The sequence below is a fragment of the Canis lupus genome, chromosome 17, assembly GCF_003254725.2.
Source record: "Canis lupus dingo isolate Sandy chromosome 17, ASM325472v2, whole genome shotgun sequence".
NCBI lineage: Eukaryota > Metazoa > Chordata > Mammalia > Carnivora > Canidae > Canis > Canis lupus.
In genome coordinates this window covers 49198286-49219493 of record NC_064259.1, presented here as the reverse complement: position 1 = coordinate 49219493, position 21208 = coordinate 49198286, and the positions used below count along the sequence as shown (strand labels likewise).

The 21208-nt window shown below is 40.3% G+C and overlaps 1 protein-coding gene across 3 annotated transcripts in view; it reads left to right on the top strand.

The window, feature by feature from the left end:
• The window catches only part of DGUOK (deoxyguanosine kinase), a 32462-nt gene extending 11983 nt beyond the window's left edge, over positions 1-20479 (top strand). The window contains exons 2-7 of one of the 3 annotated variants that reach the window (XM_025453608.3): positions 911-1023; positions 10891-11078; positions 14374-14521; positions 18795-18910; positions 19704-19803; positions 20243-20479. In XM_025453608.3, coding sequence (XP_025309393.1) covers positions 911-1023; positions 10891-11078; positions 14374-14521; positions 18795-18910; positions 19704-19803; positions 20243-20269 — 692 coding nt within the window. In that variant the 3' untranslated portion in view covers positions 20270-20479. The remainder of the gene's footprint in view (positions 1-910; positions 1024-10890; positions 11079-14373; positions 14522-18794; positions 18911-19703; positions 19804-20242) is intronic. The other 2 variants (XM_025453609.3, XM_049095745.1) reach the window with 2 other exon arrangements.
• The last annotated feature ends 729 nt before the right edge of the window (positions 20480-21208 follow it).

Below are 21208 nucleotides of genomic sequence, written 5' to 3'. Positions count from 1 at the left end.
AAAATGCAGGATGACTCTATAATAGAGCTCAGGAGACCAGGGAAGGTTCCTCTGAAGAAAATGCTGTCTGAGGTACGATCTGAAAGGTGAGGAGTTAGCCAGGCTCTGGGTAGGGGAGGGGCAGTCCAGGCAGAGGGAGCCATATAAACAAAGGCAGGGAAAGAGAAAGAACTTAGTGTATGACAGGACAGAAGAGAAGCCTGAGCCTAGAAGAGGCCTGGTCAAGTGAGGGAGAAGAGTAGCTCCAGAGGTATGTAAAGGCAGGTAGGCAGGCGAGGCCAGATCAGCCAGGGCCTCCTAGCCTGGTAAGAAGTTTGAATTTATTCTAAGGGCAATCAGAAGTCCATGGCAATAGTTTAAGCAGGGAAGTGATAAGATTCCATCTCATTTTTATTTTTTTATCTTATTTTTTGAGATTTTGTTTATTTATTCAGACACACAGAGAGAGACAGAGACATAGACAGCCCTATGAGCCCATAGTAAGGACTCCAGGAAATACTGGTTAGGTTTGTTGAATGAATGAGGGTCATAATCTTCATTTTCTTCCTTGAAAATCTTTTTTTTTTTAATTCTGTCACAAAATAAATATGATTCAAGCCTGACAACTTAAGTAGCTGATTTCCTCTGCTTTTGGTAGTCCTATTACATTTTCAACTGTTATTAAATTACTCTGCCTCTGGGAGGTTAAGGTGTTAACCTGCAAGTCAGATCTTAAGGGCATTTTCCACCCTCTTGCTTGTGTTAGCACGGCCTCACCCATCATCAGTTGGACAGTGGTATGGTGCTGAGCTTTGAAATTGGGAAAACTGGTACTTGTTGCCTTAAGTTGGGCCTCAGTACCAGAGTTTAGTAGCAGCCTTCTTCTGCCCGGATTTGGGAAGTGTCCCAATACATGCTCTTTGCATTGCAGCTGTGGGAAAGTCCACCTTTGTGAAGTTACTCACGAAAACTTACCCAGAGTGGCACATAGCTACAGAACCTGTAGCAACATGGCAGAAAGTCCAGGCTCCTGGCACCCAAAAAGTAAGTTTTCAGTTGTGGTGGGTAGTTGGCAGGCACAGGTGAATAAACTAATTGTAATAATCTAATTTGCTCTGAGTAGGTGAAACAGCCCAGTTTGAGTCTCTTTTCTAAAATACTTTCATTCCAGAAAGCAGACCTCATATGCCAGAGAGGATATGTCTTGTTTGAATATGTTTAGTTTTGATTTTTGTGGTTTTTACATGTCTACATAAGTGACTGCCTCTGTTCTTTGTGGTTTCCCAAAGCATGTCCAGCCATCCTGGCTTTGTCATTCCTACTTTTGAGTATATTACTGAAGCTGACCTTCAGGATTAATAGCTAATTATAGTGATTTTTACTTATTTATGAAGTGTTAGAAATTGGAAGGGACTTCACAAACATCTTGTCACACTCTGAGTCAATGCAGAAATAAGAACCCACATTTATAAAGCACACACTTTGCCACACACTATGCTGAGCACTGTACATTTCACTTAGGCCTCATGACATAGAACCTAGTGTTAGGTCTGCTGCTTTGTGAAGGCACCAGCCATATTCATGTGAGTAGGAGTTTGGATGTGAATCTTAGAGGTAGCTGAGGGAATGACACTACATTGCCGCAATCCATACACTCCTCCTATAGCCACCAGGAACATTTCACTCAGTGGCTTTTTCTGGTTTTCAACAAAACTCTTAATTGTTAGAAAGTTCTTGTATGAACCACTTGGCGTCCCTGTGACTCTGACTCATTGGTTCAAGTTCTGCCTCTTAAGTTTTTAACTTTTCTACATGACAACCATTCGTATAGTTGAAGGAAATGATTTGTTTGCTCTTTCTCCTCTTTGAGCCTTCTTTCAAGCCAAACACCATTTTCTTCCAGATTGTCCCTCATTCTGAAGTAACTTTGTCTAGGCATTAAGATCCAGTTTGTTAGTTTTTCCACTTAGAATTTACTAAGAATGAAAAAAAGAATATTATAGAACTTGTTCTAGGTGGCATTTTTCTGTTATTCCAACTCAGAATTGTGTTACCTATTTTGGCAGGCACGTCATACTTATTGTGGACATATGTTTTTTAGATTTGTGTCTCTGTGTGTATGTATGTGTTTGTGAAATTCGCTTCCCATTTTTATAAAGATGTTTATTTATTTATTCATGAGAGAGACAGAGACAGAGATATAGTCAGAGGGAGAAGCAGGCTCCCTATGGGGAGCCTGATGTGGGACTTGATCCCAGAACCCCAGGATCATGGCCTGAGCCTAAGGCAGATGCTAAACCACTGAGCTACCCAGGCATCCCTTATTTTCCATTTAGAAATTAAATTACATACCTTTCTCTGAGTATGCCACAGGTTACCTTTTGTGGAAATCTAAAAATATTTCCACAAATTGTTTGATGAGCTTTTATTTAATTTTTTCCCCCAGTCTCTGACTTTATTTATTTTTTGTATTTTTTTTATTGAAGTTCGATTTGCCAACATATAGTATAACACTCAGTGATGAGCTTTCCTTTAAGAGGTAAACCCTACTCTTTGAGTGTGGGCTGGACTTAGCGACTTGCTTCTGATGAATAGAATGTAGCAGGAATAACAGTGGAACTTGCTAGAGTAGGCCTTAGAAATTGTCTCATTTGCCTTGTTCTGTCTTGATCACTTTTGGCTCTGGGGTTAGCCAGCTGCCATGTCATGAAGCATCCTGTCTGTGAAGAGGCCCGTGATGCAAGAGATTGAGTTTACCTGCTAACAGCAGTGTGAGTGAGTCTTGGAAGTGGATCCTTCGGCCCTAGTCAAGTCTTGAGATGATTGGCCTCAGCAAACATCCTGACTGAAACTTCATGAGAATCCGTGAGGCAGAACCAGCCAGCTAACCTGCGTCCTGATTCCTCACCCAAAGGAACTAGGATAATGAACATTTTTTGTTTAAGGCACCAAACTTTGACACAATTTGTTATGCAGCAGTAGATACCTAATACTTATATAGTCCCATTATCCAGAGGTAAATTGTTAATGTTTTAGTTCTCTTAGATTTCTTTCTACTTAGGATAAAAATGTATATATTTACATACACTTATATGAATGTATAAAACATATATACATTTACTTTTTTATTTTTTTAATTAATTAATTTATTTATGATAGTCACACAGAGAGAGAGAGAGAGGCAGAGACATAGGCAGAGGGAGAAGCAGGCTCCATGCACTGGGAGCCCGACGTGGGATTCGATCCCGGGTCTCCAGGATCGCGCCCTGGGCCAAAGGCAGGCGCCAAACCGCTGCGCCACCCAGGGATCCCTACATTTACTTTTTTAAAACAAAAATTGGGGCAGCTCGAGTGGCTCATGGGCCGGGTGGCTCAGCAGTTTAGCGCCTGCCTTTGGCCCAGGGTGCGATCCTGGAGACCCCGGATGGAGTTCCACGTCAGGCTCGCTGCATGGAGCCTGCTTCTCCCTCTGTTTGTGTCTCTGCCTCTCTCTCTGTGTCTCTCATGAATAAATAAATAAAATCTTTAAAAAATAATAAAAATAAAAAACAAAACAAAAATTGTAATTGTTACCTGCATGGTCTTTGATATATAAGGTCCTCCTTTCATAGTAATTTTAATGATTGCAGTGTCATTAAATGCAGTATACTGCATACTATGATCTTTTTAATTTAATTAATGTAATTGATATACTTAATATATGTACTATATGAATTTCTTCCTGTTACAATGATGAATATCTCTTTTCTTGTTAATAGCTAAATATTGTGCACTTTGTATTCTCTTAGGATAATCTACAATTGGAATTGTAATGTCCAAAAATTACACACCTTGTTGACACCTGTTATAGTTTACAAAATTTTCCTTCAGAAAAGCTGTACTTCTGTAAGCTTTCCCATACTTCTGGCAAGACAGTAGTATTGTTTTTCATCCCTTCTAATATGAGGGGCAAGAAAACAGTGTGTTATTTTGTTATACATTTCTCTGATTACAGTGAATTCAATGTCTTTTTATGTTTATCAGCCATTTATTAGTATTGTTTAGTGACTTGCCTATTCAGATCTCTTACTTTTTTCCCCCCCTTCCACTGAGATCTTCAAATTTTTGTAATGGCTTCATGAGAACTCATTATATGTTAAGTATCTTAACTCTTTGTCACATATTGCTGATCCTTTCCCCAGTTTGTCATTTTTCTTTTATCTCTATATATCTATATCTCTATATATGATGCATTCTGCAGTATAATACTTCTAATTTTTTTATATAGTCAAATCTTTTTCTTTGTAATTACTGCCCTTGATAAAAAAGTTTAAAAAGACCTCTCACAGTCCAAAATTATAAAAAACATATGCCTATATTTCTTCCTCTTACTATTATGGTTTTATTTTGCTCTTTATGTGACTTTGAAAGTTATAGGAGGCTTATTTTCCCAAGTCATTATTTACTTTTCATAGAAGTAGTCTTGTTTAGTTTATTCCTGAGTGGTTATTTATTTTCTTATTATTGTGACTGGGATCTGTTTTCCTATCATCTTTTTCAAACTGATTATTATTGTTTTAAAGGAAAGCAGTTAATTGTTGTTTGTCTTATAATTTTTTTTTTTTTGCTTTATTTACTTGAGGATTTAGAAAATAATGGCTTTCTCTAAATACTTCCCATTTGTAAGTTTTCAGATATCCATACTTCACCTCTGTTTTCTTGTTTTCTTTTATTGGGTAGAAGTTCCAGAGCAGTATTAACTATAATAGCATTGATGGTAGTCAGGCTTATCTTGTTCTGTCTTTAATGAAACTATCTCTAATGTATTAGTGTTAAGTTCTGTGATTGTTGTTTCAATAGATCATGTGGAGGAAGTACCCTTCTAATTACTAGGATAGGAACTGTTTTCCTCAGGATCAGATGTTGAATTTTCATCACAAGCCTTCTTAGATAAATTGAGTGTGTGTGTTTTTTTAATCTCTTAATATTAGTCAGTAGAACTGATAATGGTGCCATCTGTATATTCTAGAATGAACCCTTTTGATCATGGTACACTGTTCCATTAATTTGCTAATAGATTATTTGAAGTTTTGCATGTATATTTGTATATTTAATTGGTATTACTGTTTTATGACAAGTGTTACATCAGGATTATAAAAATGAATTGAGAAGTTTTACACTGTTTTAGTGTAGGAATTACCTATTCTTTGAAGGTAGACTAGAAAGCATTTTTTAAATAATGTGGATTCAGTGCTGTTTGGGGGGAATAGTTACTGGACAGCTGTTTCCTCAGCCATTCAGGGTTTGTGGGTTTTTGGTTTTGCCTTTTTTTTTTTTTTCCTTCTTGAATTGAATTTGATAATTTTGTTTTCTTAGAAAATTGCCCTGGGGCGCCTGGGTGGCTCACTTGGCTAAGCATCTGCCTTCCACTTGGGTCGTGATCCCAGGCTCCTGGGATAGAGCCTCATGTCGGGGCTCTCTGTTCAACGGGAGCCTGCTTTTCCTTCTCCCTCTTCCTGCTTGTGTGCTCTCTCTCTCTCAAATAAATACGATCTTAAAATAAAAAGCAGAATCTTAAATCTTTTATTGAGATTTCAAATTTAATAGTGTAAAATTAGTACTTTTTTTATACTTTAATCTAGAATTACTGTGTTTTTTTGTCTGATATTGCTCATTTGTATTAATATTTGGGGAGAGATGGGCAGCCCAGGTGGCTCAATGGTTTAGCGCCTCTTCGGCCCAGTGTGTGATCCTAGAGACGAGGGATCGAGTCCCATGTCAGGCTCCCTGCATGGCACCTGCTTCTCCCTCTGCCTGTGTCTCTGCCTCTCTCTCTCTCACTGTGTGCCTATCATAAATAAATAAAAATTAAAAAAAAAATAAAAAAAATAAAAATAAAAAAATATTTTGGGAGAGAGAGATTTGATAATTATTCTTTTTTAAAGACCCAGTTCATGGATTTCATTAATTCTCTTAGGACTTGCCTTATAACTCACTGATTTTGGCCTTTGAATTTACTCATTTTTTCTAAGAACTTCTTTGTATATTTAAAGCTCTTTAAGTTGAATGATTAGTTTGTGTATTTTTCCCTTTTTCCTGCTTTAATAATAAAAGCATTTGTGACTGAAAATTTTCTTCATGAGATAAGCTTTGGCCTTGTCTTCTAGAGTTTGACATACAAGGTTTATACAAGAATTTTAACTGAAATTTCCGAAGAGGTACACCTGGGTGGCTCAGTCAATTGAGTGTCTGCCTTCGGCTCCGGTCATGGTCCCGGGGTCCTGGGTAGAGTCCTGCATTGGGCTCCTTCATCAGCGGGGAGTCTGCTTCTTTCTCTGCCTACTGCCCCCACTGCTTGTGCTCTCTTTCTCTCTCTCTCTCTCACACAAATGAATAAATGAAATCTTAAAAAAAAAAAAAAAAAAAAAAAAAATTTCTAAAGAGTTTTTAATTGTAGTTTTGATTTATTCTTTGCCCTAGAAATATTTTTAAGGTATTTTACATTTTCTGAGTAGATATTGTGTGTGCATTCTTTTTTTACTGTAATTTTATTTTGTTATGGTCAGAAACAGGGCTTATACAGTTTCTAATTGGGGGAATTGCTGAGGTCTTCTTCATGGCTTATGTATTATTGATTTTTAGGTATGATCAATTTGGTAAATATCATGGACTTTTAAGAAGGATGTATTATCTCTAAGGTATGGAGTTTGATGTGACATATATTATAAATTCTAAGATGCCATTGATTGTAAGATACATAATCAATTTAATAATACTTCTAAGGAATTATTAAAACGTCTGTTAAGGGGACACCTGGGTGGCTCAGCAGTTGAGCATCTGCTTTTAGCTCAGGGTGTGATCCTGGAGTCCTGGGATTGAGTCCCGCATTGGGCTTCCTGCATGGAGCCTGCTTCTTCCTCTGCCTATGTCTCCTCCTCCCTCTCTCTGTGTCTCTCATGAATAAATGAATAAAATCTTAAAAAAAAAAAATGTCTGTTAAGTTTAACGTAAACCTTGTAAGATGTACCTCAATTCCAGGTATGTGAAAAATAATAATGATTTAATGGTAACAATTTAAAATAAGCTCTCATTTTTGGGGTCTACTTTTTAAATTCTGAGAAAAATGTGTTAAAGTTTTATACTTTTATCCATTTCTCCTTGTATTTTCAAATTAGCTCTGCTCTTATATTTCTATTAATTGCATGTAAAAAGATTCATGATTAAGGGATCCCTGGGTGGCGCAGCGGTTTGGCGCCTGCCTTTGGCCCGGGGCGCGATCCTGGAGACCCAGGATCGAATCCCACATCGGGCTCCCAGCATGGAGCCTGCTTCTCCCTCTGCCTGTGTCTCTGCCTCTCTGTCTCTCTCTGTGTGACTATCATGAATAAATAAATAAAATCTTTAAAAAAAAAAAAAAAAGGAACTGTAAAAAAGATTCATGATTAAAAAAAGATTCATGATTCCTTTGTGTAGTCTTTATTGGTTTATTGTATAAAAAACCCTCTTGGAGCATTTAATTTTTTTTTAAATACAATTTTGCCACATCTGCTTTCTTTTTATTTGCATCTATTTTGTGGATTTCCTGTCCTGTACCAATGCATGTCATCTTGTTATAGGTATTTTTTTTTTTTACAGGATTTTTAGTTTCTATCCAGTGTTAGGGTTTGCTTTTTCTGGAATTTGTCTTTTTTTATGTTTAATTTCTTTCTGTCACCTTACTTTGTGCTTTTATCTCCTTTTTCCCCTTTTTGTTATATTTATTTTCTTTCCTTTTTCTCCTCTTTATTCATATGAGAAACTTACTATTTTTATCCTAACAACAGAAACACGTAAATTAAAAATGTACACGTTTAAACCTATCTTTCAGTGTTATTGGAGTCTCTGTGAAAAAGAAGCCGAAACAGAACTCTACTTTTTTATTACCTTGTCAGGTATATTGAAATTATCTGAAATTTTGTAGATCCAGAATGTTTTTACATTGTGAAATTTCTTTTTTAACAATAGAAATGCGACATTCAATTTCATAGCCATGTAAATAATAGTTCTTTAGTTATTATGCTTAGCTCTTTTCTACTGGTTGATCACTGACCAGTGTTTTCTTACTACCACATCTTCCCATTTCTTAATTTTTCAGTTAGTTGAAATATAGAGAATTTTTTCAGAAATGGTATGTGGGTGGTATAATTTCTCAGTGATTGCTTGTCTAAAAATGTCTTCCTTTTGCTCTGGAATATAAAAGGTAGTTTCTGTTGTAGAGAAGTATTATATGGTTTCAATCCTTTTTTTTTTTTAATAAGTAATTCATGTGATTTCCTCCACCATTAGGTTTTTGTTTTATTTTTATGAATTGTCAGCATTTTGGCAGGATAGGTCCTATTGTAGGTTCTTGTGCATGTGTGTGCATGTGTGTGTGTGTGTGTATTTATGAAAGCTGTGTAAGTAAATATATATGAAATCTTTTCTGGTACTCTGAATTTCTCTGGTGGAAAGTCTCACGTCTCAGATTTTCTTTAATTTTTTTTCTTTGGCTTTAGCTCTTGTATGAGATCAGTTCCTTCTTACTATAACCTCTAGTTGTACCATGGTTTTATTTATTTATTTATTTTGTACCATGTTTTTAAACTTTGTTCTTAAATACCTAGATACTACATGGTTCTATTAATGATTCTCAGTGATGATGAAATTTGGTAAGAGAGACACATACTTTATAAATAATGGTCTTCTTTTGCCTATCTCTTTGTTGGGGGTGGCATTTCCCTTCTCTATATTCATTTCTTTAGGTAGCTTTGTCTGAGCTATAAGTACTATAGAGTTGTGGATCATTTTAACTCTTGTTTGGAAAGTTGTTTGAAAAATTCAAACAATTCAAACAAAATTCATTACTGTGGGGTGGAACACAAGTGACATTACATCCTGATATATCTTTCCAGAGGAAAGAAAGGAAAGGCAAAAAATACCCTAGAACAATATCACAGTGTCAGATCTCCTCCTCCTTCTAACCTATGTGTCTTCATTTCTGTCATAATTTTCTGGGTATTTTTTTCTCTTAGTTTAAGGAAAATGTCTCAAGCTTATATTCTGTATAATATTCACTAATTAGGTTTACTGCAGTATATAGTCTGCTAGCTACTATCTTCATAGGGTGCTTTGTTTTGGCAATTGCATTTTTCTCCTCTAAGAATGTTCTTTTTATATTATTGTTTTTATGACAGCCTGTTCTTATCAGTGTGGCAATCTCTTGAATCTCATTGAGATTTTTCTGTTTTCTTTTGTTTCTGGCAACAGCTCTGTCTCCTAAGGGGCTGCTTGTCCTGAGCATACACATTAGTTTTCTCCCTTTGAATTGCTGAATATTACTATATCCGGTTATGGTCCCTCTCTTTGTTTATATGTTTGAAAGGATGTTTGCATTTGTTCTGTAGCTGAGATGGGTTCTTTCAGAAATTGTTTGCCCTGTACAGTTTTTTGTTACAGAACAGTCTCTCTTTGGTAGCCCAAAGGCTGCTGATGGAATAGCTCCCACCCGGTCAACCTAGTACATCTGTATACACTCCATTCAGTGGGCTTTCATGCAGTCTCATAACTATGCTGCACCCCAAGGGCTCCCTACAGTTTCTAGTGACACCATTAGACACTCAAGTGGATTCACATTCGTCCTCCTGCTTCTACTTCCAGCTCTTAACCAGGGGCCATTTGTGAGACTGCTGCGTGTTTGAGGGTTGGAGGATTGGAAGGAAGAAAAACATGTGATCCATTCTGCTCTATCTACATTGCTCCCATGAAGCCTTTCAAAGAGCTGGGATCTTTCTTTGGAATCTGTGGTTGTATTAGCCAAATTGGACCACTTGTGATTGTCTTAACCTTTTCCCTTTCCTCTTTTTCTCCACCCCAAATGCACTTTTCCCCATTTCTGTCAGTGGAAATTCCATGTATCATTTACTTCCCAGCTTATCTTTATATGGAGAAACATTAGAATGAAGTTAGGGGAAGCCAGGTTTGAGTCTCTGTTCTGCACTTAACTTGAAACCTTGGATAAGTAAGTTACTTGACCTTTCTGAGTGAATTTGCCCCTTAAGAAAATGTGCATAACAGTAGTGCCCTCTTCATGAAGCTGTTTTGAAGGTTAAATGACATAATAGCATGTGAACACTGAAAATAAATCTTAGTTTTGTTTTCTGTACCCCTGACAGTGTTGACCCTTTGTTACACCTCATCCATGTAGGCCTTCAGTTGATGTGACTGCATGAATTCAGATCCAAAGTGCTTTGTACAAAATTCACTTTTGTCCTGAGTCAGTGGCAGAGCCCAGGAAAGAATTGAAGGCTCTTGATATCTCACACATCATCCCACCTGCACATGCTGGGTCTTCAAGGTACATTTCATAAAGTCTCCAGAATGGTGGAGGAAGGTTTTATTTGTTTTAATCCCTTCTGTAGGAGAGAGAGAGAGATCTATTTGGTTTAGTTGGATTTTCAAAAAAAAAAAAAAAAAAACCCATTGCTTTCTTGTCTGGGTTGAAGTTTTATAAAGAAACAGCCACAGATGGAAGCTCAAAAGAGAGGGGACATAGTGTTACAATGGAAAGATTTAATTCCAAGTAGTCTTAGATGGTTGTTGGTTAACTCCTTGTCAGACCGACTCCACAAACAGTGAATGTCCTGATTCTCTGTGTGTTTCTTCCTCTGCTCTTCTCTGGTTTGTTGAAGGTGGCATGTCCTCTCCCTCTCAAATCCTCAGTTCATCAGGTAGGAAAATCTCTTTCTTGATTATATAGCTTTGATGAAACTAGGGGATAGGATTATGTCTTTTTAGTAGAAGGAAATGTTTGTAATTGCTTCCCTCATTGATTATTAAACCATGGAGATGGAGAGGAAACACTATGAGATAAATACACCTTCTAGGAAATTCTCCTTTTTTGCAATTTCCCTCTAGGCCTTCACTGCCCAAAGTCTTGGAAACTTGCTAGATATGATGTACCAGGAACCAGCACGATGGTCCTACACATTCCAGACATTTTCTTTTATGAGCCGCCTGAAAGTACAGCTGGAGCCCTTCCCTGAGAAACTGTTACAGGCCAAGAAGGCGGTACAGATCTTTGAGAGGTCCGTGTACAGTGACAGGTAAGACCCTGAGCCCTTCACTGGTTACAGGCTCCATGCTCAGCACTGCATGTTTTCCCTTCTTGCTCTGCTGTGGGTATTGATAATTGTACTTTGAAAAATGCTGCATTTTCATTGTCCATTTACATCTAAAGATGCTAAAAGTTGGTTACGCATTTATTTCCAAATTAAACAAACTAGTTCTCCTTCTTAATGTTCCCATAAAACCTCCTAGAGGGAAAAAATAAGTGTTGTGTAATTTTTTTTAAGATTTTATTTATTTATTCATGAGAGACAGAGAGAGAGAGAGGCAGAGACACAGGCAGAGGGAGAAGCAGGCTCCATGCAGGGAGCCTGATGTGGGATTGAATCCCAGGACTCCAGGATCACACCCTGGGCTGAAGGCGGCGCTAAACTGCTGAGCTACCTGGGCTGCCCCTGTGTAATTTTTAATCTCAAAATCATGCAAAATATATAGAACAAATCCTATGGGCTACATCTTCCTTCTCTACCCCGAGAGAGCTCACTCTTTATAAAAGCTAAATATGTGAATTACAGTAATTGGGCTATAGGTTTTGGTTCTTTTACAATTGTTGGGTATATTACTACATATTTTTCTCTCCACTTTCCCAAGCCATGCCTCCTGGACTAGGAAGATGAATTACATGTAACAATCCTGGTTGCTTGGAAACATATTCACCATGGATTTTTTGATTTCCAGCCCTTTAGTGAAGTAGGCATGTGAGAGACCCCTCAGAAAAAGAAAGACTTTGTTTAGAAGCTATAAGATCTTAACGTTTTCTTGTAAAGGAAGAGATGAGAACTGATTTTTCTATTGGCAACTACACATTCTAAATGTTTTCTTTAGGGCAGCCCCCGTGGCGCAGTGGTTTAGCACCGCCTGTAGCCCGGGGTGTGATCCTGGAGACCCGGATCGAGTCCCATGTTGGGCTCCCTGCATGGAGCCTCCTTTTCTCTCTGCCTGTGTCTCTGCCTCTCTTTCGCTCTCTCTGAATAAATAAATAAATAAATCTTTATAAATAAATAAATAAATAAATAAATAAATGCTCTCTTTAGAAGGGGGCATTTTTGAGATAGAATAATTCATTATATATTCTAATTGTGAAGATGACTTAGATCCTTTCCCTTTAAAAAATTCATTCATTCACTTCTTTGCTTAGCACAGATTTATTAAATCCCTGCATGTTCAGATACCAGGCTAGAACCTGGGGCTGTAGCAGCAAGCAAGGCAGACCCAGAACCTGCCTTCAGGCAACTCTCTGGGACCCCGCATGTCCTCATATGTGTGATATGTGTCCCAAAGGAGGAATACATTTGTTGTTTGGGAGAGTGGATGACTGGGAGGAAGACATCTAAATCTTTTCTGTTTGAGTTAAAAGAAACAATAGTATGTGGTTCTAGAACAAGGACCCTGATGCCTAGATCCTTACACTCATTCTCTGTGTCACCTGCATGATGACTATAGTACTTCCCTCTCCTTAGTCCTTTGCACCCCAACTCTCTCCCTCCCCATCACCACTGGCTGTGGAAAATTGAGAGGTGTTCCTCTTTAAGAAAGGGAGGGCTTGGGATCCCTGGGTGGCGCAGCGGTTTGGCGCCTGCCTTTGGCTCAGGGCGTGATCCTGGAGACCCGGGATCGAATCCCACATCAGGCTCCCGGTGCATGGAGCCTGCTTCTCTCTCTGCCTGTGTCTCTGCCTCTCTCTCTCTCTCTCTCTGAGTGTGACTATCATAAATAAATAAATTTAAAAAAATGCTTATTAAAAAAAAAAGGGAGGGCTTATTAACAGATAATTCATTTCTCTCTCTTTTTTTTAAGATTTAATTTATTTATTCATGAAAGAGAGAGAGAGGCAGAGACACAGGCAGAGGGAGAAGCAGGCCCCATGCAGGGAGCCCAACGTGGGACTCCATCCGGGGTCTCCAGGATCAGGCCCTGGGCTGATGGTGGCGCTAAACCACTGAGCCACCCGGGCTGCCCTCATTTCTCTTTTAATAAGATTTTAACTTCTAAGTTTCCTGTGAAGAAGCTGAAAGTATTTTTCAGAATTGAATTACAAAAGTCATCTCTTTGTTGCCTTCAGCTAGACTATAGCTAAACCATTCCAGACTGAGAAAGTTGACTTTGGGAGCTCCCAGATTAATTCCTCACAGCCTAGCAAAGAAGCAGGTATAGTAACAACAAAGATGTCTTGCATACTTTGTACTAGTCTTCCAAGCACCTTGTAAGTACTACATCAATACTCAAAACAATCCTATGAGTCAGGTTCTACCCTTATGTCTTTGTACAAAGGAAGAAATGAAGCTGAAGGAATTTGATGACTTGGCCATGGCAACACTGTCTGAATTTTGGGGCCAAGCTCACACTCAGGAATGTGATGGTGCAGCCCATTCTCTTAATCACAAGACTTACAGCCTTGTGGTATATATTTCTTGGGCCATTCCTGCACAAGGATTCTGAATTTCATTTTCCCAGAAGTGGCCAGTTGCTAAGTGTTACCTTAGAAACTGGAGTTCATTGTTTAGGACGTAAATTGTGTTTTGTATCAAGATGCCTGAGGTTTGAAAGTAGAATTGACCCTTCTGAAGCAGTGGTTTCTTGTTAGCTCCAATTTCCTATTTACCAGATGCTCCTTTAGTTGTGGAAGTAAGCAAGGGGCAAGCTAGTTTGATTTTTAGATTTAGCTTTCTTGTACCTGGATTAGAAGCTCAGCAGCAAAGGAAGCAAGTGAGTAAGGGCTCATATCTGCTTTCTTGATAATACTGTAGTTAATGAGAAATGCATCTCCTACTCAATAGGTGACACCGCTTCAGTACATTTCCTTCTCCACTTACCAACCACACCCGAGGATGGCTCAGCAGCCTGTAGACTTGGAAGCCCTCACAAGCCCTGAATTGTTTTTTTGTTTGGGGACTAGCTGCAATAATAAATCTCTAAAGTGTGAGTTTTCATGAACCGTATGCCGTATTTTCTGGCTGGTCTGCAGCAGGGAGAATCACTGGTGACCAATGATAATCTTTTCTAGTGCCTTTTCTTCAGGGGATTAATGCAGTCGGAGAGCTGGGATTTTTGGCTTCCAAAGTCAACATGCTATTTCCCATCTTATTGTCAAACAAGGAAGGCAATACAGGTTAAGAATTCAAATTTCTTAAAGATTGATGAGCTAGAAAGGTTAGGTGGCTTGAATAGACATGGAACAAGTTGAGTATTGATTTTTCTGCATCTCTCCCTTTGCCTTTCACTCCATTTCCCATTCTTCTCCCCTCTCCCAATGCCACCTATATTTCCAACCAGGTATATCTTTGCGAAGAATCTTTTTGAAAATGGTTCCATCAGTGACATCGAATGGCATATCTATCAAGACTGGCATTCTTTTCTCCTGCAGAAGTTTGCCAGCCAGCTCAGATTACATGGGTTCATCTACCTCCAAGCTACTCCCCAGGTAATGCGGAACGGAACGTCAGGCCTTAATCTTCAGGGCTATATGAAACCTAAGAGGTGACATTCTCCAATACCCGATATTCTGAAGAAATTTTTTTGAGAAGTTAGATTGTGGGTATTATCTGGAGCATGGAGAGCAGTGTAGGTCAACAGTCTCCTGTTCTGGCATCGAGCACCCCATTTCCTACAAGCTTTCTGCAGCAGAGGGCTAAAGCTGATGACTTCTAGAAAGGGTTCTTCTCCATGTAACACCAACGTAGAGAAAATTGGGCATTGCCTTTGCCAGCCAGAGTTTGCAGATTGGCTCCTCTGTATAGGTCACCTATAGCCAACTGCTCAGCTCTCCCTTCCCTCAAACTGGGTCATTGGAGTCTGGTGGTCTTGATGGTTTCCTAAATAGGATGCCAGGAGGATGTGGAGAGTTTCCTCACCTCACCCTGATACTATCATAATTTATAGCTGCCTTTTGAACCTTAAGGGTGCCACTGGTAAGTCAGAATGGGCTACAGAAGTTACATTCTGTGTCTTTCTGATTTGGATGCTGGAGCCAGCCTCTCATGCATTAGGGTGATGTCATGGAAGGAACACCGAAGTCTCGGACTTCAGACCGTGGACAGCCCTTAGAAACTTTTCCCCTGGAAGGGTTCTTGTCTGTCAGACCCAGTGGTTCAGACTAGTGGTCTCTAAGGGCTCTTCTGGAGTGGGATTCTGAGTCAAGGCTGGAAGTATTTTTTGAGAGATGTGTCGCTCTCGGCTTTCAGATATGTGTCGTGTGTGGTCACTTGTCAGGTATACTGCATAATTTTAGGAGGTATGCTCCCTTCTGACTAGAGGCCATACTTTTTGGAGATGAGACTGAGCCTTGTGGATGGAGCAGGCCTGAGAGCAAACTGAGCAGGGTCAGAAAATACTGGGGAGAGCCCATTCCATGGGCTTGCAGAAGAAGGCCAGCAAGAAAGTCTTCTTCATTCCTTTGTGCACTTGGAATGACCGTGAGAAGGGGACAGTGATGATGACAACAGTGGTGGTAATCATGATGACAATGATGCTGTGACCAATAGATCTTTATGGAGAGACTGAGATCTTTCATCTGGGGTAGAATGAGGGGGTTTGAAGGATTCTTGCAATTTAGTCGTAGAAAAAGCAAAGCTTTAAGACTGGATGGAGATTTTGGTGGTTTTTTGATGGTTTTAGAGCCAGAGACCCAGGAATCCTTCCCCAGAATCACCCCTGATCCCTCCTGTGAGATTCAGAGGTGACTATATCCAAGGGAAGAGCAGAACAGAAGTGAACACATCTCTGTGTGAAAAGCCATGCAATTGCCCCATACTCTACTACAGAACTGTGGGAAATACTGAGGTTAGAGCTTGTGAGATGGACCTAGTTGGGGCATTTTGCTCCTTTCTACCTGTTCTTCCCTAAGTTCTAAATAACAAGCAAGCCAACAAAAAAATCAGTCAAAAGAGAAATATCTGGGCCTCAGTGTCCCCACCCCACCCTATGGAATCAGGAATTTGGTGCAGCCAGCCAGGCCTTGCCAGGGACTGTTGGCAGCATGGGGACAGTGTGTTGGAAATGCCTGGCTTAGAGGGCACTTGGGTTTAGTTTTGGGAAGCACGGTGGCCAGATGCCCTAGCAGAGTCATAGTCCAATTGCTGTCCAAGCAGCCACTCTTCCTAGGGCAGTTGTTGAAGGGAGCAGGTCACCAGGAGGGGCTCCCCTTGCTGTTCACAACCACACTTTCTTACATTCAGGCGAGCTCCCCTGGACGACTGATGTCAGGAGACACAGGACTAAAGCACTGCTTGCACAGAACTTTTTAAAAAAGAATTTGTTGTAACCATACCAGTGAAACAAGAATTTTACCAAATGCTCAAAATAGGAGTTTGCCTATTAATCATACTCCTTGGAATTTACTCCATAACTGTGCTCCCACATGGGCATAGTGGCCCCTGTGCAAGCCACCTTGTTTGTAATAGCAGATCATTGGAAACAACCCAAGTGCTCATGAGTAGAGACTGGTTGAATGTATTATGCTCTGTCCATTCATTGGAAGACTTGAAGCCACAAAAATGGGAAAACACTATACTAATATCACAGTTTCCAAGGCATTGTTAAGTGAAGAGAAGCTGGCACAGTGTGTGGGATGCTTTTTACAATTATGGTGTTTTTTTGAAAGGTGGTGGTAATAAGGTGTATATGCATGAATTATTTCTGAAAACATACCAAAAGTTATCATCAGTTGTGAGTGGGACAGAGAACTGGACCGCTGGAATTCGGGGCTATAGAGCTGTGTAATGGGGAATAGAGGCAAACAATGGGAAATGTTTTGAAGGCATCAGAAGTAAGGGTAGGGTGTAGGGCAGAAAGAGAGTGGAAAAGAAAAAGGAGGTTCATAATAAAGGAAGGTAGAAAAAGAAAAGATGAAAGCAGGGGAAAAAAGGTAAATATAGCTGGGGGATGAGGTCAGAACTGCAAACTGTGAATACTGACCACTGGCTCTGCCAGCCTAGCGCTCAGCCCTGAAAAAGACAGACTATGGCTCTCAGCCACTGTGCCCCCTCTGCACACCCTCTGTTGCCTAATACAATGGAAATGCCACCAGTGGCCTGTGTTTCCCCAGGACCTACTGCATGCTCCAGAGCTGGTACCAGAGATAAAGGGGGAGCCCCTGCCTCCTCCAGGGAATACGTCTCTGACTGCTGGGGCCCAGGGCTCCCTCCCTTATCTGAACTGCTACCCTGAAGGTCCAGACCTCACAGTTTAGCACATGTTTTGTGTATCACTTTACTTATTATCTAACTAAGTTATAAAATTCCAAGGACAAAGACTTCATCTAAGTTTGGGATGATAATTGATTAGGGGAAAAGATTATTGAGGAGTAAGTGCTAAAAGTATTAACCTATTAGATCTGTCTCCGTTAATCTGAAAAGTTGGACATAAGCTCATAAATGAAATTTTTTACATGACTTCGTCTCTTTAGAGGAAAAGTGGGGTACACAGCAAGGACTCTGCATCTTCAGGAATATTACACACTTCATTTGGGAAGTTTACATTTGGGAATAAAGTTTTTTAGTGTTTGAAAGTGGATAGTCCTAGGTCAGTGGTTAATCCACCTTTTCTTCCCAGAACAGATGACATTGAATGATGAAATGTTTGCCAGGTGAAGAGAGGAAGAGAAGTAATCAGACAAAACAAACATTTGGAGCAAAAGTCTCAAGGTGGTAAAGAGCTTGGCCTGTCCCTTGGGTCCAATCTGGCTACCACTGACTCCAGAGAGGTACTAAGGAATTTGAGGGTAGAGGGCTAGAAGGGGTGGCCAGAATCCGGGATGGCCTTATGTGACAGGTAAAGGAGAAGACGACATTCTCTGAGCCAGTGTGCTTCAGATTTTACTACCAGATGAAGGCAGAATGGAATGGTGCACTCTCTGGAAAGGGGGAGCAAAGGAGAGTTAGTCTTAAAGCTCTTTTTTTTTTTTTTTTTTTTTTTTTTAGTTCTTTGTTTTATCTTTGACCTGTGCAGAGTTTGCATTCTGCTCCAGAGTCAGTGAGTGACAGGATATGAAAGACATGTTTCAGATTACTTAACTATTTTGTAAATTGGATGCTCCTCATACTTCCTTGAACCTGGGGCTTTATGGCTACAGGCAGTAAGGAACCTGTGAGGTGTTTGCAGCAAGGAGAGTACTGCCTTTCTCTTGCATCACTATGGAAGAGTGGGTGGAGGAGGTTCACTGGGAGGAGAGAGCAGCTATGGCCAGGAATTTGACACACCTTAACTTGGTGAGTCCTCACAGCTCCCCGTGGGGTGAGTGGAGTGGATGAAAGGGAAGCCTGTAAAGATGGCACCTCTACTGCATGCATGGTGAAGACAGGAATTGAATCATGGATTTTCTGGCTTTAAGGCCTGTGCTCTTCCCATTCTCTTCACCACCCTCAGAAAGCAGAAGGAGGGCCAGAAGGCTCTTGCCATGGTCTAGGTGAAAGGTGATGAGGACCTGACTAAGGCAGAGGTGAGAGAGATTAAAGGGGATTTAGTGACTTCCTGGATGGGATTTGGAGGAGGAAAAGGTTGAGTAATTATAGCTTCCCAGGGTGGATGAAGTTTGCCATTAACCTGTGACTGAATAAGAAAACAGGATAGTAGAAGCAAAGTCGTGGCTTATCATTCCCAGGTTCGACATCATGAGAGGGTCTGAGAGACCCTGAGAATTACATCATCACAGCCAGCGTAACACATGAGCCCATTGTAGCCCAGGGATTGTCTTTTAGGTTTGTTTGAAGAGACTACACCAGAGGGCCAGGGAAGAGGAGAAAGGAGTTGAGCTGACGTATCTCGAGCAGCTTCACGATCAACACGAAGCCTGGCTTGTTCACAAGACAACTGAGTAAGTGGAGAAGAAGATAGTACCACAGACACCTGCCTCCCTACAGCCAGTTGCTCAGACATGAGTCCAATAGGCAGCCCCATAGGAAGGTTCAGAATGTACCCAAGTGGTTAGAAATTCAACCGAGAAACTTAGTATTAGATATAATCTGTATATTCTTTTTTTTTTAATTTTTATTTATTTATGATAGTCAAACAGAGAGAGAGAGAGAGAGAGGCAGAGACATAGGCAGAGGCAGAAGCAGGCTCCATGCACTGGGAGCCCAATGTGGGATCGATCCCAGGTCTCCAGGATCGCGCCCTGGGCCAAAGGCAGGCGCCAAACTGCTGCGCCACCCAGGGATCCCTAATCTGTATATTCTAAGAGACTTTTTATTAGATTGTTTCTCCAGCTTTTTTTGTTTTTTAACGTTTCCCTAGATTGAACATTGTAATTGATGATGGTGATATAGTTGACTCGGGGTGAAGGGCTGAAAAATTTTAGAGAAATTGTCCATTTTACTAAGTTGTCAGTCCTAGTTTTGGCCTTTCCTCCTTTCAGGCTTGGTATATTTGGGGCTTAAATATTTGGGGCTCTGACCTTCAGTATCCATCTCAAGACTAAAGAAATTTCAATCTTCCTCTTTGCAGCCAACTTTATTAAATTCTTCTTTTTAAACTGTTATTTACATGCAGTTTCATTGAGAAGCCATGTGACTTTAGATCTGTTCTTGGGATTATTAAGATGTGGTGAGTGTGTGAAGGTGGGTTCAGCTTTCCTTTTTCTGTCCCCTGAATGTTCATACTTCTTACAGGCTCCACTTTGAGGCTCTGCTGAACATTCCAGTGCTGGTATTGGATGTCAATGATGATTTTTCTGAAGAAGTAACCAAACAAGAAGAACTCATGAAAAAGGTGGGGAGCACCTTAACTCCTGCTTTTAGTGATTTTCCTTTATCACACTTTTATCTTTGCTTCAGACTTCAATATAATGGGTCTTGTGCTTTGTGCTTTAAATTGCATTTCATACTCCAAAGCCTGCGGGACCTTGTACAAGTTACAAATAGAATCCCTCTTTTCTGAAGCATTTGGGGCTAATAATTGTTTTATAATTGACTTCCCAGCTAACTTCCTCCTCAAAGGTGTTTTTGAACTGGGGAAATGTAATTTTTGGATTCTCTTCCCAGCTCTGCCACTTGATACCATCTACCCTGCGCAGGTCATTTCCTCCCCTTGCCTCTTTTCCCTAACTCACAAAACCTCGTGGACATGACTGCATACGCAGTGTGGGTGGACTATTGTAGAGTCCGCTGAAAATGTGAAAGTTAACTTTTGGTTTTTCTCTTTACCACAGGTAAACATCTTTGTAAAGAATCTGTAACTGGTACTAGGATGTTCTGGCCATGATCTGGGCTGTCTAACTTTCTAAAGCTGGAAAAATCCTGAGTCATGCACCTTGCTATCTCCTTTTACCCCTAGAGTCCTCTGACTCTCATGTCTATGGTTGGTATTAGTCTTCGACTTTGCAATTATTGTCTTTTATATCTCAAGGACTTATACAATAAAGTGGAAGTTTTGCTTCTTTTGCTAATTCAGTTGTTGGTTTATCTCTTGGTGTCTGCTCTGAATTCTCCTCCTGATGAGGACGACTTGAGGACAGCCATAGCTTTTCTTCTTGAAGTCTTCCCCACCCAGACTTCCATGTATCATACAAGGGAGACTTCTGGTGTGCTCCGTTGTTCCCTCTGACTTGCCCAGGCAGGGATTGTTTGCAGGATTCCCAAGCAAGCCCTGCCCTGCGCATGAATGAGAGAAGTACAGTGGCTCGGGAGAGGGTGGACACTCAGTGTGAGCTCCTAGAGCTAGGGAATGGAACCTGAACTCTAGGATGTTCCTTCCTCTCTTCCCATCCAACACTCTTGCTAGGAGGCATGGGGCACTTAGACCTTTGTGCTAGACTGAAGAATGAAAGGGAGGGAGAAAACAAATCAGGAGCCCCATAGTCCAGTATCTCACATTTAGAGTTTGTTCATCATAGCACTCTGGCCTGCCCTAAATATCGTCCCCAGAGGGTGTCAGGTGATCTCAATGGAGTGACTGCGCTGGAAAGAGAATTTTTTGTGCTGCACTTCAAGCTCCAAGGACAATTCATTGTTAAGAGAAAAAAAAAAAAAAAAATGCATGGCTGTATAGAATTGAAGTGTTCCATTGCAAGAAACCTGCAAGTCCATGATTCCCCAGGAGCAGAATTCCTGCACTGAGCCCTTGACAGTTGTGCAAGCACACAGGAAAACAAAGCTCAGGCATCAGTGTCCCAGAA